At 47.2% G+C, this 27881-nt stretch overlaps 1 protein-coding gene across 1 annotated transcript in view; it reads right to left on the bottom strand.

Annotated features, from left to right (window-relative positions):
- Nucleotides 1-3727: 3727 nt before the first annotated feature.
- Nucleotides 3728-27881, bottom strand: part of SEC31B (SEC31 homolog B, COPII coat complex component) — a 31397-nt gene continuing 7243 nt past the window's right edge. The window contains exons 4-26 of the mRNA XM_070432506.1: nucleotides 25223-25418; nucleotides 24917-25012; nucleotides 23883-24026; nucleotides 23381-23523; nucleotides 22420-22519; nucleotides 22128-22289; nucleotides 21461-21595; nucleotides 18195-18425; nucleotides 16220-16294; nucleotides 15871-15969; nucleotides 15422-15518; nucleotides 14761-14939; nucleotides 14421-14547; nucleotides 13902-14047; nucleotides 12780-12953; nucleotides 11378-11539; nucleotides 7754-7931; nucleotides 7036-7350; nucleotides 6715-6773; nucleotides 6261-6407; nucleotides 5637-5747; nucleotides 5098-5169; nucleotides 3728-4864 (exon numbers count right to left, since the gene is read on the bottom strand). Of these exons, the coding sequence (XP_070288607.1) occupies nucleotides 4685-4864; nucleotides 5098-5169; nucleotides 5637-5747; nucleotides 6261-6407; nucleotides 6715-6773; nucleotides 7036-7350; nucleotides 7754-7931; nucleotides 11378-11539; nucleotides 12780-12953; nucleotides 13902-14047; nucleotides 14421-14547; nucleotides 14761-14939; nucleotides 15422-15518; nucleotides 15871-15969; nucleotides 16220-16294; nucleotides 18195-18425; nucleotides 21461-21595; nucleotides 22128-22289; nucleotides 22420-22519; nucleotides 23381-23523; nucleotides 23883-24026; nucleotides 24917-25012; nucleotides 25223-25418 (3328 nt within the window). The 3' untranslated portion in view covers nucleotides 3728-4684. The remainder of the gene's footprint in view (nucleotides 4865-5097; nucleotides 5170-5636; nucleotides 5748-6260; nucleotides 6408-6714; nucleotides 6774-7035; nucleotides 7351-7753; nucleotides 7932-11377; nucleotides 11540-12779; nucleotides 12954-13901; nucleotides 14048-14420; nucleotides 14548-14760; nucleotides 14940-15421; nucleotides 15519-15870; nucleotides 15970-16219; nucleotides 16295-18194; nucleotides 18426-21460; nucleotides 21596-22127; nucleotides 22290-22419; nucleotides 22520-23380; nucleotides 23524-23882; nucleotides 24027-24916; nucleotides 25013-25222; nucleotides 25419-27881) is intronic.

The following is a 27881-nucleotide window of genomic DNA, read 5'->3' as shown; positions in this document are numbered from 1 at the left end:
GTCTCATAAGGGGGCTGGGGGTGGGGGTGGGGGTGGGGGGAGCCTTGGCTTCTCTCTTGTCCATTTTTGCGCCCCGCCCCCTTTTCTGCCAGGTCTCTATCACAGCTACATCTTCCTTCTGCAGAGCCACTCCCCGGGAATCGCTAATGCTTTCTCTCCCCTCTTCCTTACCCTCTTTCCCTAAAGAGAAACTGTGAGAAAACTGACCAGGAAAAGCATGTGTTGGGGGACCGGTTCATGAGGCAAGGGTTGAAGATGGGGAAAGTGGGTACCCTAGAGTGCTGCCTGCTGAAAACCCAGGGTGCTACTCATCCTGTGACTCCGTGTCTAATGGACTTTACCGGTGGGACAATGACTTCCTGACAATCACCAAGGTGTTCCAGACACATACCCACAAGGTCTAGGAACTATGTAAGGTCAGATGGCCAGCCATTTCCTACCCTTTAAGTTACCCTCCCTGCCCCTAACCCATTGCCCCCTAGCAACCATCTCTACCTCTTCTCCTTCCCCACAGGATCTGTGTTCCTCCGAACCAAGACTGAGCTTCGTAAAGCCAGTTTCCCATTAGGGTGTGCACCTCTAAAGGCAGGAATAAGAAAGGAGGAGCTGGGACCCTTCCTTTTCACTAACCTGGTTCTCAAACAGGCAGGATTCAGGGCCTTGGATACCTTCCTTTAATAAGTAAACTTCTTGCCATGAAACTAGAACTAATAGGAAGTTCAGTACCTTGGATTTTTGATTTATTGCAGTTGCTGTGATATGTGCCCTTTTTTCCAGGGATTGAACTTATTCTTGGGGACATAGAGGAAGGCGAGTGGAAGATACAACCTCTAGGCCAGTGATGGCGAACCTATGACACGCGTGTCAGAGGTGACACGCGAACTCATTTTTTTTGGTTGATTTTTCTTTGTTAAATGGCATTTAAATATATAAAATAAATATCAAAAATATAAATCTTTGTTTTACTATGGTTGCAAATATCAAAAAATTTCTATATGTGACACGGCACCAGAGTTAAGTTAGGGTTTTTCAAAATGCTGACACACCGAGCTCAAAAGGTTCGCCATCACTGCTCTAGGCTCTTCCCTTTGTCCTACCTTGCCAGAATAGCATCCTCTGTAGAGCCTCACTTCCCTGATGGCCTATGCCCTATAGTTATTCTGGCCTGAGGCTAATCTGCCAAGGATTAGTCAATCAGCCACATAAATCTTCCACTAATACGTTCACTCAGTAGTGAGAGCATGCTGCTGTGGTGCTCGAGTCTCCTGGTTCTTGTCCCAGAAGCAGGACAACAGGGACTTGCTTAGGAAAGAGGTCTATGGGAAGGGAAGAGCCAATCCCCGACTGTCACTCTGCAGCCCCAGGAGCTTCCCAGCCAACTCTCTTCCTTTAGGCCGGCCGTGGGTCTGCTCTTTGGGAGCAGAACTGGTCAGATGCTAGACAACCTCATCCCGCTTCTCTCAGAGCAGGAGAAAGCACAGAGATGGTGTGGCCCCAAGTAGGTAACAGGGGCGAAGGCTCTAGGGGCCAACGTGTGAGTGTAAGGGCTCCCATATTCCAAACTGAGACAGTGGCCAGATCAGACCCCAAGGCCCTGGCCTCATTCCTATACCTCTTCCGGTCCTAACACTTATGAGAAGAGGGGTTCTCCCTCCTTCCTTAGAGGGGACACACTTCCCTTCAGGGTTCCCTAGTGCTGTATTCCCAGCTCCACCAGCAAAACGCCTTTGCTTCTTCCCTCAGCTTTGATCTGGGTCTCTTGAGTCTCCCAACTTGCCCTTCTTCCTTCATCAAGCAGCAGCATATACCAACCTGGCTGTCCCACGTGGCAGAGTATCTGATAGTGTACAGTAAGAAACCTGGCAAGGCAACTACAAAATCTAAAAAAGCACGATGTTGTAAAGGAAAGCTGCATTCTCCAGGGGAGTCTCCAGCATAAAAGCAGGAGAACTTTTGTACTTCATCTTTGATAACTTCAGGTCAATACTCAAAACATGTCATACTGCCAGGAAGTTCTTTCACAGGTTGTCTGTATTCCCAAATGGATATATTTGATACCAGATACATTCAAGTTCTATAAAGAAAACATTGCTGAGTTACCTTACATTTGTATTGCTTCTCTCCCCGCCCCCCGCAACACACACACTTTTTGCATTATCCATTCATTCATCAACAAACACCAGAGTGGAAACAGAGTGGTAAACACTACATTGCTCTCCCTGCATTCATGGAGTTTAGATTCTCTCTTAGACTCAATCACCAGGGCTGTGTTCCCCTTACAAACGTGGACAACTCCAGAATGGCTGCTTGGGAAAACACCTTCCAGTCAGCTAGTCAAACCTTCTGTTTTATAGATTTAAGCTGCCGCTGAGAACGCTGTCTGGCTTGTTCCATCAGCTAGTAAGTTACCATGGGGTGGCAGTGCAGCCCAGGCCCCTTCTCTCTTGTGTGCTCTTTAGGACAGAAACAGAGGGAGGTCCTGAGAAGTGACTAGGGCTCTGGGGGTGGGGGGTGGAGGTGGCGTAAAACACTGTCTCCTTCCTGTCCCTGGCCCGAAAGCCTACACACAGGCAGGGCTTTCTTTCCTTGAAAAGAATCTGAGCCTCAATTGGCCTTAGCAGCAGGTTAGGGCAGAGACAGAGACAGGGTCACGCTCAGCGCTGGTGGTGCTGGTGGTGGTGGGAGGGGAGGGCAGGACAGGGCACTCGCCTATTGTGGGTCTGGATTGGATGCTTCCACTCATTCATTTCCTTTTAATTAACCCGCATTCCTGGAGGAGAAATATTTATGTTGGCTCCCATAGAGGCAATCCACAGACTGGAAAGAAGGGGGAAGAAAGCCTGCCTTAGCAAAACAATACCTCTAAAGAGCTCAAGAAGAGAAAATAAGAGAACAAAATGCCATTAAAATAGCTTTCTACCCCCACTGGAGTCAATGAAAACTTCATTTCACATGCTAATCCCCCACTCCGCCCCCTTCTCTTCTCACAACACCTCTTCCGAAAGTGTTTGGGAAAAGTCCTCGCAGTCAGTACACAGCTCCCTGCAGCTCAGACTTCTCCTTGTGTTAGTTCAGGGCCCCAAGTGGGGCTCTCGCTCCAACAGTGGCTCCCTCCCCCTCCCTCTTTAATTTAAACAAAGACCTCGGAGTTCATCAACCTCCCACTGAAATTCACAGCTGCTGAACAAACTAATCCCCTCTCCCGGCCTTTCTTCCCTTCAATGGGCTCTTGGCTTCAAAGACACTTTGGGAAAGAACTTTGCTGGGGCTCACACTGCTTCATCAATAGAAGTTAGTGCAAGTATTATCTGAAGAGCAAGTGGCTTTACAAACAAATACTGCCTAACAATCCCTTCCTCCCAAACACACACATCTAGCCCGCAGACATGATGGGATCTACAACAGGATTAGAGATAGTCCCCCCTGGCTTCACACCCAGTCCCTTTGTGCAGCTGAGCTCAGCCCTGAAGTGGTGTGGGGAAAACCCTGGAGCTGATGGTCAGGCACGGATGGAGATACACACATGCACACATGTGCGCGCACACACACAGCAGAGTGGCCACAAATGCTGCAAGGAGAGTAATTCAGTGACACCTCCTTTCTTCAACTCTCTTGATTCCCCAGCTGACCCAAAGCCTCTCCCCTGATTTATTGAGGTGCAGGAACAGAGGACTAGGAAGAGAGGTAAGAACAAAATAGGACCCAGGAGACAATTATTGGGAGATGACGGAGGAAACCAAATCAAGGCAGTTTTATTGCACCTTAAGTACATCAGTGGTTCAAATGCAGCATCCGACCATGGACGTGCAGCCAGAGAAGGCAGCCCTGAGACATGTAGAGGCTGAGGGAGAGAGGGCCTCCCACCCTCGAGGAGCAGTGCTAAAAAGAGAGGCTTTTGTTAATATGGCTCCTATCCAGAGCTGGGCTCATACAGAATGAATGGTCTAGCCCTCCTTGGACCAGGGCTCAGACAGGTCAAGTGAGGGGCCATTTCCCATAGGCAGTGGTCCCTCTGCTTCTATCTCAAGGCCAAGATAGCTCCCAGCAAAAGGCGGTGCACCCCTTCCAGCTAACCTCACCCACCCTGAATAATGCTGGCAGATGAGATGTTCCTTTAGAAAAGGGCCAACGTTCCTGCTCTTGGTTCTGCTCAGCACCCATCCCGCATGTCTATGACTCGTTCAGAGGATGAACAGCCAACTCTACTCCAGCCACTGGGGCTCAGAGAAATACGGACCTGGGAGTATGAAGTCAGAGGCCAGGAGAAGGTAAGATTAGGCTCATAACCCACAGAAGGAGAAAAACAAAAGACCCAAAAGACGGGTACAGCAGAGGTAGACTTGGATCCTGCTCATCCTCTTAGAAGCCACTTACACAGAACACCCCTGGGGAGAAGATACCCTGCCCACGTCCTGCCCCAGAGAACAGTATGAGGGGAAGTACAGAACTGGCCCTATGCTCTGCCTCAGAGGCTGAGCAAGCCTTGGACAGATCGAGGGCCAGGCACACAGGATAGAAAGCAGGCACTCTGCCAGTTTGGAGCCAAGCCTACAGCATCATATACCTGGCAACAAGAATGAGGGCTGGGAAACACAAACAGAATCTATTCTGAAATTCCCTTTTCCACAGGGAGAACAGTTAAGTAACAGCAGCAGTGACCTCCTGGTAAGAGAGGCTGCCTGGCTTAGACGTGCAGCTTATGAGCAATGGTGAGGACAGCCTTCAGGATGGGCATGAAGCTGGAGACCTCGCTGAAGCGGCTGCAGCCCACCACTTGGGCATGCACCGCAAGGCCCTGCTCAAAGCTTCCTGTGTCCACACATCGGGCAATCTCGTGGAGCCCAGCCAGGACTTGAGGCGAGAGCTGTGGAGGGATTGGCCCTTCGGTTAGTAAGCCCACACCAGCCCCTACCCTGGCGGCATGGAAAGGATAAGAGAGGACTGAATTCTGGAGCACAGTCCAGGCAACGTGGATGTATTTTGTGGGAACCCAGGTCAGTGAGACCTAAGGGGAGAGGACAGAGGACACTTGAGCTCCCTTTGGCCATGGGTGATGGTGGAAGGGCAGGAGGCAGAGGACACACTAAGTGTACTTACTGTCCCCTCACAGAGCTTCTCATATAGACATTCTAGGCGTTGGGCTGCCTCATCCAGCTTCCGCTTTGTCTTCTACAGGGAGGAAAATGGATTCTGATTCTAGCCCCTAAACCTCACACTACACAGGACTATAAAGAATCACAGTAGATTAGAGCCAGAATGGCTAAAGGCTACTTCTTTCATTTTGAAGGAGGAAATGGAAGCCCAAAGAGGGTAAGTGACTTGCTCAAGCTGACACAGCCAGTGAATGCATGGCAAGCTTCCTTACTCCTGGTTTCACTCTCGTTTGAGTACTTCCTGCTGCCTTTCCAAGGGTTTAGTCCCAATGCTACTGGGTCCTGCTGCCAAGGAGCTGGACTTCAGACCAGACAAGTGTCCGTCCCCCCTCCCCCAATCCCCTGCATGGAGATCAAATAAGCATACGATGTCAAGGGACAGTGAGAAAAGAGCTGATCACACAAAGAGCTGCTCTAGAGCTCAGGGGTCCCGGAACCAGCTCAGGGTATGAGGAGGGCATTGTGGGGAAGGTTCAGACTTACTAAGTCCGTGGCAGACTGGGAGCAACGTTGTAGAAGTGCCTCAAAGCTGGCTTTCAAGGACTGATGCTCTGGGGGCAGCTCCTTCCTGTACACCTTCTCTGGTGGCCATTGCTGAGGAAGAAGCGGAGAGGGGACAGATGGGCAAGCTGTCTTTCCCAGAGCTTCCCTAAGGACTAGTCCTCAGTGGCTCGGCACCACACTGTTCTCACTGGAGCACAGCAGAGTTGGGTGGGGGCACCCTCTACAGTCAGGACATTTGGTGCCTGTCCCTCCCCATCCCCCAGCTCATAGTCTGACTCTACCTTTGGGAATGAGGCCCATCTACCAAGCCCCTGCTTTCCTTTTCCTTTTTTAAAAAAGATTTTTAAAATTAATTTTTAGAGAGAGAGGATGGAAGAGGTAAAGAAACATCAATGTGATAGTGGAACATCGATTGGCTGCCTCCTGCATGCCCCCTACTGGGGATCGAGCCCACAACTGGGCATGTGCCCTGATCAGGAATCGAGCTGGCAACCTTTTGGTGCGTGGGATGATGCCCAACCAACTGAGCCGCACTGGCCAGGGCACTCCCTGCTTTTCTATACCCAAGGAGGGCTGGGAGAAGGGAGGGGAACACGTCGTCACCTGCAGGCCGAGTTCTCCTGGTGCTCCAGGGGGAGCATGACCCACACCAGGGACAGGGGGCCGTGAGGAAAGGACCCCTCGGGGCTCAGAGGCGAGGTTCATAACTGGAGCAGTAATTGGTGCTGTGGACATAAATGTCTCTGGCAACTAAAGAGAGAGAGAGAGAGGCACCTGAGTCTAAGCTGAGAGACTCCCTAGGCCTTCATGTGAGAGAGTGGTAGAAATTATGAGTGAACAGTGGACAGAATAGGGAGTGGGAAACCAGGAAGTGGGAAGACTGGTGTACAATGTAAGCAGGAAAGAGGAGGGGGCTGAGGGAAGAAGAGTGAGTGGGAAAAGAGAGGGCAGAATGCATGCCTGAGAATGGGAAGGACTGGGCTGAATTCTGTAAGGAACTAAAATGTGGGTCACTCCCTGGTAAAGGTATGAGGGGTGGGTAAGGAGGTGCGCTGACCTGCCTCCTCTGGAGGTTTGCCCTGGGAGCTGGAGCATTTTTGAAGGAATCCTGAGGTCCTGTATAATACACAGACAGACGTATTTCAGGGCATGGTCAGGTACATTGGAAATTCTTAGTCTGAAGACCATCAAAATGATTTTAGTTGGAGTCCACCTCACCTCCCTCTGAAGACCAGTTATACTCTCAGTTGACATTCTCCAACCAAAGGAGCCCCAGTTCATTGGTTTGAGGAAGAGATTCCTAAGGTGGTAGTGGGAGGGGTGGAGAGGGGAGGGAGGCAATGGCTGAGAAAAAGAAAGCCATGGAAAGAAGACTGACCTGGGTGAGGAGTCAAGATGCCAGTGGTTTGAATGGTGCTAGAGCATGGAGCGCCTGGTCCTCCTGGAGGGTGTGCTGCAGGGAAGCTGACAGGAGGGCCTGGGGGCTGGGAGCTCACAGGGCGGAGAACTGGTGGTCTCATCGGAAGGAAAGGAAGCAGTCGAGCAGTCTCAGGCAGGGGGGCAGAGTCAGGCTGCATGATGCCTGAGGGTGCCATGGGTGGAGGGGGACCAGGAGGAGGCCATGTTCCAGGGAATCCCATGAGGTTAGGAGCTTGCACCCTTTGCCCTCTTAACAGCTGTGGCTGAGATAAAGCTGAAGTGCAACAGAATTTCAATTTGAGAGAGACTCAGAGCACATGAGGGGAGACTAGGCAGCAACAATAATTTTTTAAAACAATAATAACAAAAATGATTAATACTCATGCATATGGATATCTACCATGTACAAAGTACTTTTGACTGTATTCCTTATTAGACCCTCAAAACAATCCTGTGGGGTTGAAATGAACAACGTAACAACTATTCTTACTCTTCAAAAGAAACAGTATATTGCTAAGCATATTGCTACAGGTACAAAGCCAGTAAGTGACAGTACTGGGAATTCTGACTTCAAATTCCAAGCTCTTCTCACTATATAGACACACTACCTCTCAAATCCACGCTGACCATGCCAATTGTTTTCTTCTATGTTCTACCCAGATGGATCACTCACTCACCAGGCATTACCCCAGGGCCCTGGGGCAAAGGCTGGGCAACCTGGGGCTCAGGTACCCTGTAGTCTCTTATATTCTGCATTCTGGAGCCTTGATAAGGGCCAGAATGGGAAGGTGCCAAGGGCATCACTAGTGATGACTGAGGTGTGAAAATCCTTGGCCCTGTAGATGGAGTGGGAACCTGTGAAGAGAATAAAGGATTAGCACTTGGAAAGGGGGCAAAAGGTAAGTAACTGAAAAACAGAAAACTATAGAAAAAAATGAAACAAAAAGCTAGTTCTTTAAAAAAATCAATAAAATTGATAAATCTCTATAAAAACCAGAGAGACTCAGAGCACATGAGGGGAGACTAGGCAGCAATGATAATGTTTCAAAACATAATAATAACAAAAATGATTAATACTCATGCATATGGATATCTACCATGTACAAAGTACTTTTGACTGTATTTCTTATTAGACCCTCAAAACAATCCTGTGGGGATTGAAATTCTGTTGCACTTCAGCTTTATCTCAGCCACAGCTGTTAAGACGGCAACAATGATAAGGAGAAAAGACACAAGTCATCAAGATCTTGATGGCTTCAAATTATACTACAAAGTGACAATAATCAAAACAGTATGGTATTGGCCATAAAACAGACACACAGACCAATGAAGCAGAATTGAGAGCCAAGAAATAAACTCACATCTATATGGGCAAATAATTTTTTACATAGACAAGCTTTTTCTAACATTTATGTGGGAAGGGCAAGGTCCTAGAATACCCAAGAAATTTTGAAAAAGAAAAATAAAGTGGGGGAGTTATTCTTCCTCATGTCAAGGCATACTACATAGAGGTAGTAATCAAGAGAGTGGTATTGGTAGTGGGATAAACTCATAGATCAATGGAACAGAACAGAGAACTAAGAAATACATCTATATGAATATGCCCAATGAATTTTTGACAAAGGAGCAAAATAAATTCAATGGAGGAGGAACAGCTTTTTCTGTAAATGGAAATCCACTGGCAAGAAAATGAAGTTTAGCCGAAACCGGTTTGGCTCAGTGGATAGAGCATCGGCCTGCGGACTGAAAGGTCCCGGGTTCGATTCCGGTCAAGGGCATGTACCTGGGTTGCGGGCACATCCCAGTAGGAGATGTGCAGGAGGCAGCTGATCGATGTTTCTCTCTCATCGATGTTTCTAGCTCTCTATCTCTCTCCCTTCCTCTCTGTAAAAAATCAATAAAATATATTTAAAAAAGAAAATGAAGTTTAACCTAAATTTCACACCTTAAATAAAAATTAACTCAAAGTAACATGGACTTAAATGTAAAACTATAAAACTTCTAGAAAGAACATAGGAGAAAATTTGGGGGACCTTGGACTAGGCAAAGAGTTCTTAGTCTTGACACAAAAAGCAAGATCCATAGAAGAAAAACAATAAATTGAACTCTATAAAATTAAAAACTTTTGCTTTGTAAAGGATCCTATTAAAAAGATGAAAAGACAAGTTCTTACATAGTTATACACACACACACACACACACACACACACACGAGTACATATAAAACTGGTGAAATATGAATCTCAAATCTGTATCTATGGATTGTACTAATGTCAGTTTCTTGGTTTTGTTGTTGCACTGTGGTTGTTGTAGGATGTTGGCATGGGGTGGGGGTGGGGTGGGGTTAGGATACATGAGACTTCCCAGTTCATTCCTATGTGGCTTCTGCCTAATACCTCTACGTACAATCTCATTGGATTTTGTTCTCCAGCCCCTCCAGTAGGCTCCTGGCATCGTAAGTTAACAGCACCCTATCCATCTGGCCTGAAACTAGGAGCCAGTCCCCCCACTTCACACACTCCTCTTAACTATCATTAATTTCTGTTAATTCTATGTACTAAATATCTCAAATCCAACCTCTAGCTTTAGATTATTTCATGTCCTCATCGTTTCTTTCTATATAGCCTCCTAACTGCCTCTAGCTTTGCCCTTCCTAAACACAGAGCTGGTTATTGCCCTGCATAAAACTATTCAATAGCTCCTTATTGCTATCAATTTCAGAGTCAAGTCTAAGCTCTTTAGTTCAGACTGCCAGGTCCTTCCTGATATAACTCCTGTTACCCCAGCTTCATCTAAGCCTACTCCACTGCCACGAAGACCTGTTTTGCAATGTCACTAAAATATTAGTAGCTCCCAATATGGGCTTTGCTCACTCTCCTTTCAATGCTTTTGTACAGGCTGTTCCCACTGCCTAAAATAGCCTTCACCTAACTCTTCCTTTGCCTAAATAACTTTTAATCTTCAAGACTGAGATCAAACAGCCATGACCAGTGTGCTAAGTGGTCAGAGCATTGACCTCCATGGTTATAGTGCTGGCTCACTCACTGAAGGGTCTTGGGTTCAATTCCCAGTCAAGGGCACATAAGTGGGTTGCAGGTTTGATCCCCGGCCCAGGTCAGGTATGTGTGAGAGGCAACCAACCAATAAGTCTGTTTCTACCACTACCTCCACTCTTTCTAAAAACTAATGGGGCCCTAACCGGTTTGGCTCAGTGGATAGAGCGTCGGCCTGCAGACTGAAGGGTCCCAGGTTCGATTCCAGTCAAGGGCATGTACCTTGGTTGCAGGCACATCCCCAGTGGGGGGTGTGCAGAAGGCAACTGATCGATGTTTCTCTCTCATCGATGCTTCTAATTCTCTATCCCTCTCCCTTCCTCTCTGTAAAAAATCAATAAAATATATTTTTAAAAAATTAATGGGGAGCCCTAGCCAGTTTGGCTCAGTGGATAGAGCACCAGCTTGTGGAGTGAAGGGTCCTGGCTTCGATTCCAGTCAAGGGCACATGCCTTGGTTGCAAGCTCAATCCCCAGTGTGGGGTGTGCAGGAGAGGCTACCGATCAATGACTCTCTCTCATCATTGATGTTTTTGTCTCTCCTTCTCCCTTCCTCTCTGAAATCAATAAAAATATATTTTAAAAAAAATAAAAAGTTAATGGGGAAAAATATACTCAGGTGAGGATTAACAACAAAAAAGACTGAGATCAAACATCATACGCATTCTGAAATATTCTCTAAACGTCCCATCCCCCACAGAGTAAATTGCTTTCTTCTGTGTGATCTTATGGCACCTTATCATACCCCAATTATGGCACTTACAAATTTTACTTATTTTTTACATATCTATCTTTCCACTAGACCCATGGTCGGCAAACTGCAGCTCGTGAGCCACATGCAGCTTTTGGGCCCCTTGAGTGTGGCTCTTCCTAAGACTTAGGAGTACCCTAATTAAGTTAATAACAGTGTACCTACCTATATAGTTTAAGTTTAAAAAATTTGGCTCTCAAAAGAACTTTCAATCATTGTACTGTTGATATTTGGCTCTGTTGACTAATGAGTTTGCCGACCGATCACTGCACTAGACTATAAGCTAATTAAGGGCAAGGATCATGGCTTGTGCACCTTTCTGAGAGCCAAGCAACTGTTCAATAAACAGTTATTAGAAAAATAACTGAATCTGTGCTTTATGAAGTCAAGAATTTTTATCATTTCTGTTCACTAATATATTCCGAGTGCCTAGAACCATACCTGGCACTTGGTAGACATTAATTGGTATTTTTGAATGAATGAACAAACAAGGTGTTACCTGGTGAGAAGGCTGGAATCCCAATTTGCAAGATAACGTTTCTTTAGAGTGGGGAGTAGCTCCCACAATGACTCGAGGAAAGGGGAAAGGAGGAGACTGCTGGCCCAAGACATCAGCACCCTGGGCATGAAAAAGCCGATCTCTCAGCTGCTGAATTGATGGCTATAAAGTCATAATAATGAAGAACTGAGTTAAGTAAAATTAAAACAAGCAAACATCCTCTCTTACAAGCCTGGCCCCATATAGCATTCAAACCTCAGCTCTCGACATTCTAGCCACTTTAGATGACTCAAAGATAGCTCCAATCCTTGCCAAGGCTTCCTCCTTGCCTTTTTTTTTTTTTTTTTTTTTTTTTTGCCTAGATCACTCTATATCAGTGGTTCTCAACCTTGGCTGCACATTAGAATCACCTGAGAATCTTTTTAAAATCCTGATTTCTGGGCCTCATCCTCCGGAAATTCTGTTTCTTTGTTACTCATGTTGTGGCCTCACCCCATAACAAAGAAACAGAATTTCCGGAGGATGAGGCCCAGAAATCAGGATTTTAAAAAGATTCCCAGGTGCTTCTAATGTGCAGCCAAGGTTGAGAACCACTGCCCTATATCTACTTCTCTTTGAAGGTCCAGCTCAACAATTTTAACCACTCAGTGTGGAGAGCGGCTACAGTGTTTGGACAGGTTTAAGCCTCGAACTAATGAGAGGGCCCGGTCCTCTCGTGGCAAAGCCACTACAAGTCCCAGCTTGGAGGGCAAAGATCTCCCAGCACAATTATAGCCAAAGGCTACTTGACCTTATGGTCCAAACCTGTGGTCCCAGGTGGCTAAGTGATACAGGCTGTGGGAGGTACAGCAAGTGCTGCCAAAACAAACCTTGATAGAGTCCAGGTGCATGTAACTGAATAGATTCGAAACAGAAAGAACATTGTAAACATCCTGACCATGCCCTTACTTTGCCTAGGGAATCTGGCTATAAAATAAAGACTCAGCTTGCAGGTTGTGGCACTGTCACTCCATCCGAGAGCAGTGTCCCACCTAGGCCCAGCTTTATTCTCTTGTCTTCTTTAATCCTTCACCCCCTTCTCCCCCACCTCAGGTTCACCCCTGGCAGTGCTGAATGCAGCACAACTCAGAAGCCTTCCTTGACTTCTGCAGGCAAAAACCAGCCCCTTCCCTAGAGTCCCACAGTGCTTATTATAAACTTCTGTTATGGCACTATGAGTTAGTGACATCTAATTCCTCCCCCACCCCCCGACCCCCCAAGGAATTGTGAGCTTCCTGAGGGGCTAGATCTTATTTATTCTGGGAGCTTCAGCATTTAGCATAGTGCCTAGAACATTGAATTGCTCAGCCAGTGCTAGATGACTGAATTAAATGGTTTGCTCTTTCCCCAAGACCCCACTCACCTGAGCACAGTCATTGGGTAGGTAGCTCATGGCAGTGGACAGGTTGCCCTGGGCTGCCAGGAGGTTGGCATACTGAGTGACCCTGCAGGTTGTGGCAGGGCCTGGGCTCACCCCATCAGGACCCCGCAGTCGTTCCAAGCTCCTGTTCAGAACCATTACCTTCTCCATCAGGTCCTAGAGGAACAAGGATGAGAGCAGTCAGCCCTCTTCAAAGCACATCCTGCTCTCTAAGCCCAGGCAGCTCACCCAGGGTCTTCCCACTATGGGAAGGAGGGCATCTGGCCATAGCCAGATGGAGACAGAAGGTGATGACATACAAGAGACATGACAGTTAAAGAAGGGCCACTTGGCCTCATCTCTCAAGCTCTTAGCACTGGGCTCAAGTGGGGCCATCGGGATCTTAGACTCTCGTACATCTCTACCTATTTTCTTTGCTTTCTTAACACTTTCTGCTAGGCCAGTGGTCGGCAAACTCATTAGTCAACAGAGCCAAATATCAACAGTACAACGATTGAAATTTCTTTTGAGAGCCAAATTTTTTAAAATTAAACTATATAGGTAAGTACATTGTTATTAACTTAATTAGGGTACTCCTAAGGCTTAGGAAGAGCCACACTCAAGGGGCCAAAGAGCCGCATGTGGCTTTCGAGCCGCAGTTTGCCGACCACGGTGCTAGGCCATCAGCAATTTCAGACTCAGTTATACTACTGTTTTATGTATGACTTTGTCTCCCTGTGAGTCTGTGACCCCCCATCTTCTCTGGTTGCCTGAAGAGTGTCTGGTACAATTTAGATCCACAGAATTTTTCATAGCAGTTAATAGGAGGCCCAGGCTCACAATTACTCAAATACTGAATAAGCTTGTATAACCAAATCTGAAGTAGGAGAACATTATGAAGAGTAATACCTAAGTAGCTTCTGCTCAGTCTCCCTGACTGAGGAGGGGAGGAGGTGACAGCTCATCCTTGGGAGAAGGTCCCAGCCATTAAGGGCCCATTTTCCCTTATACCCTGACTCCAGTCTGGGTAACCAGAGGACTCGCTCTGATGTCCCTGCACATCCCTACCACTAGCCTCTCCTTAGGGTCTGTAATGAAGGGACCGTGCCCTGAGAGAAGGGGTACCTGTAGAGCCATGGGGGATGAAGCCTGGTGGCATTTTGCCCAGCACTCCACCAGCCTCTCCACGCTCCCTGAGCACACATAACAGAGTCTGGCTTCGGAGGTGAGTGCCCTGTCGCCCTCCTGCTCCATTCGAGTACCCAGGATGTCTGCAGAGAGATGGAAACTTCTTTAATGTCACAGCTTCCCTTGGCTCCTCCTCCTTTCCCTATTTGGAAATGGGTGGTGGATCATGAGCTATGGAACAAGTAGCCACAGTGGCTTTCGATAACACTGAGGCTCACCCTGCTCTACAATGAAGGGCAAAGCTCTTGCTTCAAGAGGTGACATGAAAAACAGGACAACAAATGAAAGTAGGGGCATGCACTATAGTCCTTGCCTCCCAGCTGAACCAGACCTTGGCTCTGATAACATGGCCTGGCCTCCCAGAGCTCAGCCTGCCCTTCTGCCTCCTCCATCAGCATGTCCACTGACTCCACACTGAAGTCACACCACTCCATTCTAAAGCCTAGGGCCACCTACCACAGAGCTCAGGGAATGTCTCTGGCCCTGAGTATGTCAGCAGCAAAGCCAGTGCCTCTCTCCAGTTCTGCAGGCTACAGGAGCACACCATATCCTTCCAATTCTTCCGCACAACACAGGCTAGCAGCTGTAATGGACAGGGAGGGAATTAGGTCATCAACCACTCATCCAGCACAGGCAGCAGGAGCAGGCTTCCTGTTAGACCACGTACTAGGGGCTCGGGGTCAGAGTGGGAAAAGAGTTTGGCAGATCCTCTGAACACCAGTCCCAAAGTGTGGACATCCACCTCACAAAGTCCAAGAAATGCCCTCCTCTCCTCTCCTGCACAGTAGGCAGTTACCGAGGAGATTCTGGTTTTCTTCTTGGCCAAGTAGCGTTCCTGTGTTTGCTTCAGCAGATCTGCGCCCCCAGCCTGGGCCAGGATAATGGCATCAGCAAAGCGCTCTTCTTTCAGACACAGCTCCACAGCAGGGCCCAGTTCACCGAGCAGGAGAGCCTGGCTCAGGAGTCCATCTGTGTCTGGGGACAGAGGCATCCCCTCCACGTTAACCTGCCCTCGAACCCTAGCTTCCCGTCACCTGCAGAGCCCACAGCACGCCTCCTATGTCTGTATCATTCAGCTTCCTTAGCCCCAAACAAACTCCCAAGTTTCATTCCTCAACAACAAAATATAGTGGGGTGTCCTGGTTACTCTCTAAGGAGAGAACCCAAGATAAGGAAGTAACTCATGTGGCAGTATCACAGGTGATGTCTGATTGCTCAGCAAGGACAGGGTCACAGTCCTTAAAGCAAGAACACAGAAGGATTGAGAAAATATCTTAGTAGAAAGGTTTCCATAGGAAAGACCCATCCATGAAAATCAACAGCCAAAGAGTGCTCTAACCTGTAACAGAACCACCCAGCATTTGTGATGGTGGGAGGGAGGCAGGAGGCAAGGGACAAGAAAGCAATGTCCTCAAGTCTGAGAACTCTGAGCCCACCTACTCCCATGCAGAGGGTACCTTCTGTGATGGGGATCTCCCATGGAGTCATGTTCTGAGGGACCAGCTCATCAAAGAAAGCTGAGGAGGCAGAGACTTCTGTGGTGTGCTTGGAGGCCTGAACAAGGAAGGACCAAGGTGGCTACTTAGGAAATGAACCCCAAAGACAGAGGGCTGGCTTAGTAGCTCTCTCTGGGAACAGTAATAAATTTGACCCTCAATGGGTAAAGCTAAAAGAAGAAGCAGGTAAGGTTTGGGAAGGGCTCACGTTCATGATTAAAACACAGATCCACTCCCAGCGCAGAAGCTTATGAACTCTGTGTCTCACTGACACAGAGGAAGGAGTCTGAAGACTTCTACAGAAGCTGAGCACTTTATGAGAGCAAAGCAAAGGGCCAGGAAGGGGGAAATGCCCTAAAAGCCGGTCTCCTGTGCTACTGTAGGTCTGGCTGGCTGGGCTCCTACCACACCTGGCTGCCGAAGGCCTGTTGTCTGGTACTGCTGAGGTTATCTCCCTTGGGCTGAGGGCTCTTACCCAGCCCTGGGTCTCTCTTCAACCACAAGGCCACCTGGAGGGAGAGACTTATGAGTACCACTCTCCCAGCACAAGGTCAAACAAGCATTTTGCTTTATTTCCACTTCCAAACCCCACCAACTAGACTAAGATCCTTGAGCTATTTTCCTGGGAAACAGCCTAACTCCAGGAGGTTAAGTTTGTGTGTACATTAGTGAAGTTCAGGAAGAGGCGTTCTGAGATAGTTTCCGCTGATAGGATTCTCTGCATATAAAGTACATGATTCTGATGTGAAAGCTGCTTACCTTCTTCTGAAGCTCATCTTTACTGTATCCTAATAGCTTTAGAAATTGCATTCTGGAGTCTTGCTTCAAGGTCACCTAAGGAACCACAGGACACAGAAGTCTCCATTATATGAATGTAAATAACCCTCTCCTGCTAAAACTGGACATCTGTGCCAGCGTACTCTCCAATATAGTTCTTTGTACTCCCCCTTTTTATCTCCTCAGATTTGATTCCTGCTGGGCTGTAGGCATAGTGTTAACAAAACCTTTTCCCTCTCTGCATGAAAAGTGAACCTTCAGTTGACTTCCTACATTTGTTACCTTGGTAACCTGATAATAGTAAAATATGAGCTATGTTTCTAAGCAACATTGCTTGTGATTGGTAAATTGCATTTGGACTGGAACTATATAGACTATAAATAATTGATGGGGGCACCATGTTCTAGGCTTCTCTGATTGCAAAGACTCTTGCAACTGAATAGATCCCTTGCAGAGACTCTAGAAGCTACACTTTTGGAGTTGGTACAAGAGATATTGGCTCTTGAGGGCTTGAGACTTCTAAGCCAGGACAACTTACATACCTGCCTGGTAGACATCTTAACTCCTTGCACCTGTGCTACCTTCTGGGGCGCTGAAGAGAACTCTGCACTGCTGCATGGATGCTGCAAGAATGGCCCCAGGAGGGAACACCTGATGCTGCCCTGCTGACAGCTGTGGTTTCTATCTCACATCTTTCTGAGGAGATGATACCAAGTGAGTCTTCTGAGTCTAAATGTCAGGCTGAGAAGACTCCTGCTGGAAGGTGCATGGATATAGTAAACAAAGTCAGTTTACCCACTCAGTGTACCAGATACTGAGGGCCAAGCCTTCCTGAAGCCATATCCTAACCTGAGTTCACTGATCTGGGCCCTTCATTGATCCTATACTGAATCATGAATTCTGACTACCATTTTTTCCATAGCCTCTCAAGGCCCCTCCTTCTTCCATGCTCTTCCCTTGGAAATGTTCATCTGCACTCAGCTTCAGGACCATTCTGATGGACAGCTCTTGGGTAGCTTTTCAACCAGTCTCCCCTCTGTCCTATGGACACCGCTGCTTGAGTAAATAAAGGCTGAACTACTGATCACTCCCTCTATTCTCTTTCCCACCCCACCATTCCTGGAGCTATTATCTGTATCCTGCTTATAACAAAAGCTCCCCTTTCTCTTTTCTTCCCACATGTCTTCCAGCTTCACTCTATAGTTGATGATCTTTCTCAAATCCCTTTCTCTTTCCCAGATTCTGGGTGTCTATCTTCACTAAGTTCTATGTCTGAAGCACAGGCCCACGTCCTTCTCAGATCCCCTGGAACAAGGCCCTGTCCTTATTGCATTCTTCTCTACAATCCCAAACATCTGAATAACCCTCTCACTGTCTGCCTGGTCAGTTATTTATCTTTCTTTCTTTAGCCCTCTCCTCTCATTTGCTCACTTCCTTTGATCTATAGCACTCCTCCTGGTGTCATAAGGAACTTGAAGTTAAAGCAGTACTGCAACTGAAGCCATGCCTCCAGAGTAGAGCGGGGCTTGAGCCCTGAGTCCCACCACAATGACTTGCCTTGGGTTACTTGAAACAAACTCAAAGCCTTCTTATAATGATATGTCCTTTCAGCTAATCTTCCCTTCCTTTCCCTTCCTATCATCTTATCTGCCCTTCGGCATGGCCCTGTGGAAGTCTTCACCTCAGCTCCAGCAAAGTATCCAGGACATAAGCAATAGTAGCAAAAAGGGAAAATGTCACTTGTACCCCTCACCTTTCCTAGTGCAAATGGTCTTTGAGCCTCTCTCTGGTAAAGGATGAAGATTGTGTGTCCAGAGGGTGGGTGTCATGTAGGAAAAAACCTACTAGGAGTCAGGGCCTCTGAAATCTGGGTCACAGTGTGGTTATGCATCTCCTGGTGTTGCAGTACCCAGCTTTGGGGAAACACCGCTGAGCATCCGGCCTTCAGGCTTCCTACCTTCAGGAACTGCCAGAGCATCTTTTCACTTTGTACTGATGCTCGCTGGATCTTGTTCTGACAATAATTGAGGAGATTTCCTGATCTCAGGGCCTCCTGCAGCTCAGCTGACCGCATCAGGAATTCAGATTCTGTGGTGACTTGACTGATGAAGACTAGGCGAAGGCAAGGCTGTGGCACCTGATGGGCAGGGGTGCTGGGAAGGCCAAAAGTAACCAGCTTCCCCCCAAACTGGTGAGGAAAAACAAGAAAGATAACGGTCATGCCTTTGAGCTAAAAATTAACACCAAGTCAAGATCACAGGACAGGCCTATGTTGGTCAACCCTAGGATAGGAAATCAATAATAAGAGAACTCTTGGGGATGGAATAGAATCAGGAATTGAGTAGCAAATGTGCCCCCATATCAAAACCAGCTCTGCATTTTTAGTACCATCAGCTTAAAACTTCAGCACATGGTACTCATCTTCTCCTCATCTGTCCTGGCACCACCCTTCTCCCAGTCACCTGGACCAAACACCTTGGCATCATCAGTCTTTATACAACTACAGCCAAGCAACAACAAAGTCTTACCTCTTGTTCAATGTCTCTTGTGAAGGTCCCTCTGTCCCATTCCCAGTGCTAGCGCACCTGAATACTGGAATAGGTTACTAGCCTCTAGGCCAGGGGTGGGCAAACTTTTTGACTCGAGGGCCACAATGGGTTCTTAAACTGGACCGGAGGGCCGGAACAAAAGCATGGATGGAGTGTTTGTGTGAACTAATATAAATTCAAAGTAAACATTATTACATAAAAGGGTATGGTCTGTCTTTTTTTTTAGTTTTATTCATTTCAAACGGGCCAGATCCGGCCCGCGGGCCGTAGTTTGCCCACGGCTGCTCTAGGCTTTTCCTTCCTCCAATCCAAGCATTAGCCCACAACCCTGTATCTGTTGCTACTCAGGGGCTTGTAATGGTTTCATAAAGCCACAGGAGAGACCTGAAGCTACTCTGCTTGTTGTACACAAAATCCTTCAAAACCATGACCAGACCTGCCTCTGCAGCACCTCTCCCTGCTCACTTGTGTGACTGCGCCACATCCCCCAAGTCCCCAGTTCCTTCCTGCTCTGTGCCCTCACCTACCACAACACCTCAACCTGAGCATCCTTCTCACCAAATTAGGTACTTTATATAAAGCACTCGGCATAAATACAAAGCTTAGTAAAGGCCCTTTACTCTAGCAGTTCTCCACCTTGGCTCCATATTAAAATGACCTGGGGAGCTGTTCAGAGTTGCCAGGCTCTACGCCAAACAATAAAATCAGAATCTCTGGGGGTGGGACCAGGCATCAGTATTTTTAAATTCTTCAGGTTATTCCAATTACAGCCAAGGTTGACAACTCCTGCTTTATTCCCTAGCCCCGTGATCGGCAAACTGTGGCTCGTGAGCCACATGTGGCTCTTTGGCTCCTTGAGTGCGGGCAGCTCTTCCTAAGCCTTAGGAGTACCCTAATTAAGTTAACTACTAACAATGTACCTACCTATATAGTTTAAGTTTAAAAAATTTGGCTCTCTCAAAAGAAATTTCAGTTGTACTGTTGATATTTGGCTCTGTTGACTAATGAGTTTGCCGACCACTGCCCTAGCCATTCACTATTTCCCTTCCTCAGACCCCCTCCTTAATGAGCTTTCCCAGGCAGAATTCCTCTCTTGACTCCTACAGCACAAAATCTATATACTGTACTTTGATTAGTGCTAAACAAAACCACCTGAATTTGGATTGGTATAGTACTGAAGAGTTTGACAAGTGCTTACATATATTTTTATTTGAGCTTCATGTCAATTCACTAACGTAAACTAGGCAGCTATCACTATCCCTGTGTTGCAGATAAGAACACTCAAGTCCTGAGTGAAGTGACCTGCCCAAGGTTACACAGCTGATAAGCGACAGATCGATAATAATTCAGGTCTCGTGACCTCAGAATCCTTCACTTCGCTGCCTCTTGAGTGTGTTGGTCTGATCTCCCTAATAAAACTGCTGGCTCTGAAAACAAGAGCCTCTACTTTTATCCCTCTGCTTTTAATTCAAGCCTAGTATTTAAAGCATTGGGCTAGGTGTTTTAGGGCCTTGCTACTCCTCAGACCAGCAGCAAGGGCATCACCTTGAGAACTTGGTGGAAAATCAGAATCTTAGGCCCAACCCCAGATCAAATGAAGCAGAATTAGAATTTTAATAAGAGCCCCAGGTGATTTGTATGCACATTAAAGTTTGAGAAGCACTGCTTTAGGGATAAAAATGAGAAGATGTGGTCCCTATCCACTAGGGGACTATTACTTAGTAGGGTCCTGAGACATGCATCTACGTAAGTTTAGTGCAGTTAGAACAGCCGTGGGCAAACTACGGCCCACGGGCCGGATCCGGCCCGTTTGAAATGAATAAAACTAAAAAAAAAAAAAGACCATACCCTTTTATGTAATGATGTTTACTTTGAATTTATATTAGTTCACACAAACACTCCATCCATGCTTTTGTTCCGGCCTTCCGGTCCAGTTTAAGAACCCATTGTGGCCCTCGAGTCAAAAAGTTTGCCCACCCCTGAGTTAGAATGTATCATACAGGAGTATAAATCTGTGAGATTACAGAAGTGAGGTTAAGTTTGATGAGGGTTAAAGATGGGCCTCCCAAAGGGGGTGGTATTTAAGTGAGGGACCTTGAAAGGCTGTACCAGGATTCAATAGCCTGAGAGAGAAGCTGAAGGATGGGGTACAGGTGGAGGCAGCAGAGTTGGGGAATTATTTGTGGGACATAAGAGAGTCATATTTATTTGGACCATAGAGAACACCTAAGAATAAGGTGGGAATAAAAACTGGAAGGGTAAAGGGGTGCTGTGTACACTTGACTTTGAGCCAATAAGGTAATGGGGGTCATGGGTTTTGAGCAGAGGACTGACAGGATGAAATCTATTTTTTTCTTTCCTGCTTTGTATTGTAACCTTTGCATAGCTAGACTCACTACCAGTCCAGACACATAAAGATTAGACAAAAATCAGGTGGCATCTCAAGCAGTTCTCCATAACCGGGAGGTCTAAAGCAATCAATGCCTTTTATACAGGACTGACAGCAAGCAGGTGAAGGGTAGAGAGGGAAGCTTGAGTAGTTAAGCGGGACCTACTCTGAGACACAGGTAGATGGAAAAAGTATCTCCTACAGAACGTAGCTCCATGCTGGGCACACAGTAGGCTTCACAAGCCCTCACACACACAACCTCGCACATACACACACTACACTTACAGCAAATGAAACACCTGCTGGCCTTCTCATCCATTTGGGGGTTTTTTTCAGAGGAGGTATCAATGATGCTTGAGTCACTTGCTCTGGCATCTGCAATGGTGGGAGAGGCTGGCCTTTGCTGAAGGAGGAAGAGATCTAGGGGCAAAAGGACACCTGCATCACCAGCCTGAAATGGTGGCCTAGCCAGGAACTCCACCTACAAACTCCATTTTGGGAGAAATCCTTGAGATACCTAATCTAGCCCAGAAAGATGAGACTCCCGTATTCTACTGGTGATTGTGGGATTCCCATGAAGTAGGCTTTTGGAAAGCCTACTGGTTCTAAGGTCTTCAGAGGAATGCGACACAAAATGGATATGTAGGAGCAAGGGAGGTAAAACAGTTCATACTTCCAAAATAATGTCCCAGCATGAGGTCCAATGTCCCTGAAATACCACAGGGAACATCTAAGAACAAAAGTGAAGATGAAGGCCTCTTTTGTATTGTGGCAGGACTGACTTCCTCCCAGGAAGATGGGCACTGGAGCAAAAGTAGAGCCCTCCCAAACTCAGGGCCCTGCCCTCCTACTCTTCAATATCCCCACTTCTTCCCAGGCCATATGTCCTGCTCTCTCCCCACAAAGAGAGACAGCCCCTTCCCTCCAGCATTTTTCATTAAGCCCTTCAAACCTTGTCAACCTGTCTCATCTGCTGGACGTCCCAGCTCCTACCCATCACAGAGTACAAACTGATCCAGCCGTCAAAGGAGGCAACAGAGAATACTGGAGGGTTCCGAGGGCACCACTGCACATCAAAGCACCAGCTGCTCTGTGTGGGTAGCTTATATGCCACCTAATATGAGGGAACACACCATCAGGGAAACCCTGACATAGATAAGGCGGCCCAGAATGCATAGCTGCTGCTGGGTTTCCCCTACCATCTCATCTCCCATCCCAGAACGCCCACAGAAGGGCCAGCCTACCTCGCTGCTCACAAGGTTCCAGCACAAGACCTGGTTGTCCTTGGCACTACTGAGCAGCAGCTCAGCATCAGCCTGGCTCCACGACACTGACAAGATACCCCTAAAAAGGAAGGAGGTCCCTCTGACCATAGCATTGGCCAAAGGCCTACTCTGAATAGGGTACTTTATATATCTCTGATAAATCTCATCCCTACAAAATGAGCAGCCTGATTTCATTTTACAAATGAGAAAAATGGGGTTTTAAAAAATTAAGGAATTTTCAGCAAACAGCCAGAACCCAAGTCAATTCTAAGAGCCTATGCACTGTGCACTGTATCACTCTGCCTTCCATAGATCACTGCAGGATGGCTTTCTTCTTTTCCCTGATTGTAGAGTAGGGACTATGAATCAGCATGAATCATAGAAGCACCCATCCCTATAGGTGCTTTTTAGCTCAGGAGAGTAGCGAGGACCTAACCCTCAAACGTTCCCAAGAAGGTATAAAGGCAACATGGCCTTTTAGTCACAAAGAACAGACTGTGGGGCTGCTTTCTCTGCTATGGGCCCCAGAACTCAGCTTCAGAGGCAGGCCTGTGTGCAGGACAGACAGGAGCCAAGGTTCTTCTATTAAGGAGAAGTCTTGGAGAAGGCAACCTCATCACTAAAGAAATGAACATTACCAGATGGGAGCCTGGGGACTCTCCTAGGGGGCTAAACACTGGCTCCAATATTTCTCATTTCCCCATCTCCACTCCCATCTCTAGAAGTTAGATGGCATCTCAGGCTCTTTTCCATGACCTCTGGGTCTAAAGGAACTCCTCTTGGTTGGGGCTGGAGCTAGGACTGGGTGACTGTGTTCACTGGGATGGCTTTGAAGACAGGGAGGATGTTTGGTAGCTAAAGTGAGGCATTCATTGCCCCCTACCCAGGTCATTATGCCCCTGCTCTCCACCAAGGATGCAGATGAAGTTTGAGATACTACCTGCTATGGCTCTCCAGCACCTTCAGGGGCGAGGAGGCGAAGCGCAAGTCCCACAGCTGAATCACTGGGAGACGATCATCTTCTGAGCATAGCACCAACTGAGTGGCTATGTCTGGGTGCCAGGCCAGGCCTGAGCAGTGCATCTGTGAACAAAGCAGACTCCAATGGGTAACATAACCTGCCCATTCTAGTGAGAACCCGTTCTGCCCAATTGGGATGGGACCCCTCTGAGGACAGGTTTTGTGTCTCGTCTAGGTGACTGAGACCACCACAGCCATCGGGAAATACGTGATGACCATGAAAAAGGAAGGAGCCTTAGAAGTGCCCATTATCAGGTCTGTTTAGGTCCCTAAGCTTTCACTCTCAATAGGAAATCTGCTAGGGGCTGAATCCACATGTGTAACCGCTGCAAACAGAACCCTGGCCTGGGGTGGAGTAGCTGCAATGACTACACCTGAGAGAGAAGCCACAGCCCAAGCCTATATTTTGCTTCATGACTCACCCTGCTGCTGTGATCACTGACTTTGATGATAGGTTCATTCTTCCTGAGATCCCATACAACTGCCTTGCCGCTGGGGTGAGCAGAAGACAAAATGTGTTGAACTTGCCGGTTCCAACAAAGTGCCTTGATGTCTTCCGGGGGCTGCTGAGGCAGGATGGCGGTAGCAGGTGAAGGACAACTTGCTATCCCCCCCAACCAAAAGGCAATTGCTGTTCCACTGCTCCCAACCACACACAGAAAGCCTAACAGTAGATATGGTGCTACCCAAACCAAGACAGTCTCAGGGAGCTGGAGTTGAATTTTCTAGAGAGGTTCCTTTAGGGTACTGGTTCAGAAGCTGAGACAATGGTAGGCACACTTGGGTTTCACTCCTATCTCAAGGTGCTCCTGAGAGGATAGAGTCAAGATTTAAAAATAACCTTCAAGGATAGAAGGAGGAAGTGAGGAAGGGGAACATAAACACCCAAGATTCCCAGAGAGAGCGAGGCAAGAAAAAAAAAGCCATTGCTACTTTTAGGGCACAGATGCTATCAAATTCATTCTTAACTTACCTCACGATACTGTAAGCATAAGCCAGGGGAAAGCCAGGAAGCAAAAAGATAGGCCCAGCTATAGACTGACAGATAGGCACACTTAGAGACAGAAATACATGAGACCCCCGACTGCATCGGAAAACCAGATACAGAGACAAGGCTGACCCTCCCACAGAAAGGACCAGGGTATATCTGGGAGTCCCCTCTGCACCAAGCCCGCTTAACCTTGCCTAAGCTATACAATGTCTCTCTCAATGTCTAACTCCAACCCCTAAGACAGTTAATGACCACAAACCACCCATCCAAACACACACACACACACACACACACACACACACACACACACACTCCCCTCCATCCCTGTCATCATCTGGCTGGTAGCACATTGTCTGTGGAGCTTTATTGCCCTCCAGTGGTAAAGCCTAAAATCTCCTATGCTCTGGCTGCCTCCCTGGGAAAGTCAGCTGCACACTGTAAGCAGCAGCCCTGGAGCCTCCTCACCTGTGACTTGGATCCTGGGGTCATTGGCACACTCAGGTTATTCAAGTCCCAAATGAAGATTTCGGAATCACTCGCCCCTGAGGCCAGCAGGTTGCCCTGTACAAAGCACAGGTCTTTGGAGACCACCTTCCCAGAAGAGATGGGAGCAGGAGAGGGGGAAGGAGACCCATAGATGAGGCTTTCAAAGCCTCCCCCGAAACAGCCTGGGAAGGGTTCAGAGTTACAGACTGAAAGTCGTAAGTGAGTGCTTCCATTCGGTCTATTGCTTGGGGGCTTGGCCATGTCTGACCAAATGAAATGTGGTACCTGGAAAGGGTTAAAGTCAAGGGCTCTCACAGCCCCCGTGTGCTTCTGTCTCTGGGCAATCACAGGCTCCTTTCCTGGAGACAGAATGTGGGCCACACTGTATAGTGTAAGCATGCCGTTGTCCCCGCCGCCTGCAATAAACCCGGTGCCGTCCAGGTTCCCATTGCCAAAGCTCCCCCAGATCAGCTTGCGAAACCTACAGAGAGGAGGAACGTGAATCAGCACCAGTCCAGGTCCATATGAGCAAGCCTCTCTGCCAGCCTCTGCCATTATGCAGGCATTCCCACCCTGAGCTGGGGCCTGCCTGTCTTCCTCATATCCCAGACCCAGAATGAAGGTCTCCTCTGCTGAGTCCTGCCCTTTCTCTGAAAAATATCCCCTCTATGTTACACTAGAAGCCGGGAAGCCACTGCCTCAGAGTTGTGTGGGGATACTTTTTTTAAAAGTTAGTATTATATAGGCCTAGTGATAAATACTTCAAATAGGTCACTTCACCCCATCCTCACAACTCAAATAACAACTAACATTTATTGAATACTTCCTATGTACCAAGCACTATCTTAAGTGCTTTACATGTATTAACTGATTGAATATTCAACAACCCCATAAGGCAGTGGTTCTCAACCTTGGCTGCACATTAGAATCACCTGGGAATCTTTTTAAAAGCCTGACTTCTGGGCCTCATCCTCCGGAAATTCTGTTTCTTTGTTATGGGGTGAGGCCACAGCATTAGTAACAAAGAAACAGAATTTCCGGAGGATGGGGCCTAGAAATCAGGCTTTTAAAAAGATTCCCAGGTGATTCTACTGTGCAGCCAAGGTTGAGAACCACTGCCATATGGTGTTATTATTGATTCTACTTTCAGTTGAGGAAACTAAGGCCAGAGAAGTTATGAAACTTTTGCATGTACAGCTAGTAATTTTATCCCTATTTTACAGCTAGGAAGTAGCAGAATCAAGGTTCAAAGTCAAGCCCATTTTATTTTAATGCCTGAGATCTATAATGCCTGTTTAGAGGAAGACCAAACTTTTCTGTCCCTAACTAGAAGCAGATTCCCTAGACCAAGAATTGATGTCCCCTCTTCCCTCTCAAACTGGATGTGAGAAAAAAACCAAGGACTTCATGCCTTCCCCGTGTGGCTAGCTCACTGAAGCATTGTGTGGCTGCCATGGCCCAGCCCTAGAGACACAGAAGCATGAAGAATAAACACACCTTCTGGGAAACACTTTTCTGGTTTCCTGAGGATGCTTATAACAAGGTACTGCCAGTGTCTTACCAAAAAAAAAAAAAAAAGGGATGGACCCTGGGCCCCCTGCAGACAGGTGTAGGTCTTCTGCAAAGCCCCTAAAGAAGGCATGTGAAACCCTTCAAAGCTTCCTAAGTGGTCTGTCCATTCCCCAGCTGCTAGCCAAGGATATTTCCACAGCCCTTCCGAGAAATCAGATTTCACACTGAATGGTGTCCTAAGATCCCTCACCTTAGGAACAGTCAGCAAAGAAAGTGAGTGGGGTGATCAGGCAGGAACCTGTTTGGCCAGTCATAAGAGCAGAGCCAACCTGTCAGAAGTGAAGAGCTGAGCACCAGTTCAGATTAGGTTAGCAAAACAGCAGAGCTATGATAACAGTACTGTGGTTACCAGAGGGGAAGGGAATGGGGAGAAGATAAAGAGGGTAAAGGATCAAATTATATGGTGACAGGAGACTAGACTGTGGGTGGTGAGCACACAATGCAATATACAGATGATATATTATTACTATGTCACCCCAATAGATTGAAAAACAAACAAAAAACATCAGAGGTGACACAAATGGTGGTCTAAAGCTATTGTCAGAAAGGCTATGTTTTCTAAGGTTGTCTGATCTTAATAGGGCAGAAGAATGTGCTTTACTAGTATACTGGGGCTAGAGGCATCCTGGAGCTAGAGGTCAGTGTAGCAGTGGGAAAGTCAACAGAGTGACTAGAGAAGCCCATAACAGGCCACACAGGAACCAGAGGGGGGTATGGTAGTGAAAACCTCACCTGGGAATGGTAGAAGAGGTGCAGTGACCTCACTATGGTCAGAACACATGACATACAGACCAGAGTAGAAGGTACCAGAGACCTCAAGGTTGCGGGGGTCACCAAAGGGTTTGAGAAGAGGACCCAGTTCCTCTACAGTGGCTGCAATGCAGACAAAATGATTTTCTTTCTGTAAGCATGTAGACGGTACATTCTATTTTGTTAGCCACTTAATGAGTGAGGGTGAAGCTGGAGCCTGAATAGGATCACCTGGGATGATCAAGCAAGGACAGGGATTGATCGTTCAGTAGGCTCAAGGAGTGTTGATCAGCTCTGCTCTGCAAATGGACAGAGGACCAGAGATAGCTGTGGGTGTGTGTAGAGAAAGAGAGCACATGCGAGCATGTGAGCAAATGTGACAAAATGTTAACAAGCAATGAACTAAGTGAAGGTACACAAGTGTTTATTGTATTAGTCTACAACTTGTCTATGTTAGAATACTTAAAAAAAGGGGGTAAAAATAAAAATGATGGCCTTGGCCTGAAAATAGAAACTAAGCGAATTAAGGGGGAGGTGTAGGAAGAAAAGTTTGTATGGGAAGGAAGGAAAACAAAAGAATAGAAGTGTAATTCTCTGCTAAAGAGGTTCCCAGGATAATGAT

Source organism: Myotis yumanensis, unplaced genomic scaffold, assembly GCF_028538775.1.
Source record: "Myotis yumanensis isolate MYYU_CA2020_CCGP unplaced genomic scaffold, mMyoYum1.0.hap1 SCAF_13, whole genome shotgun sequence".
Taxonomy (NCBI): Eukaryota; Metazoa; Chordata; class Mammalia; order Chiroptera; family Vespertilionidae; genus Myotis; species Myotis yumanensis.
The sequence above is the reverse complement of the archived record's forward strand: the minus strand, read 5'-3'. Positions and strand labels throughout refer to the sequence as shown.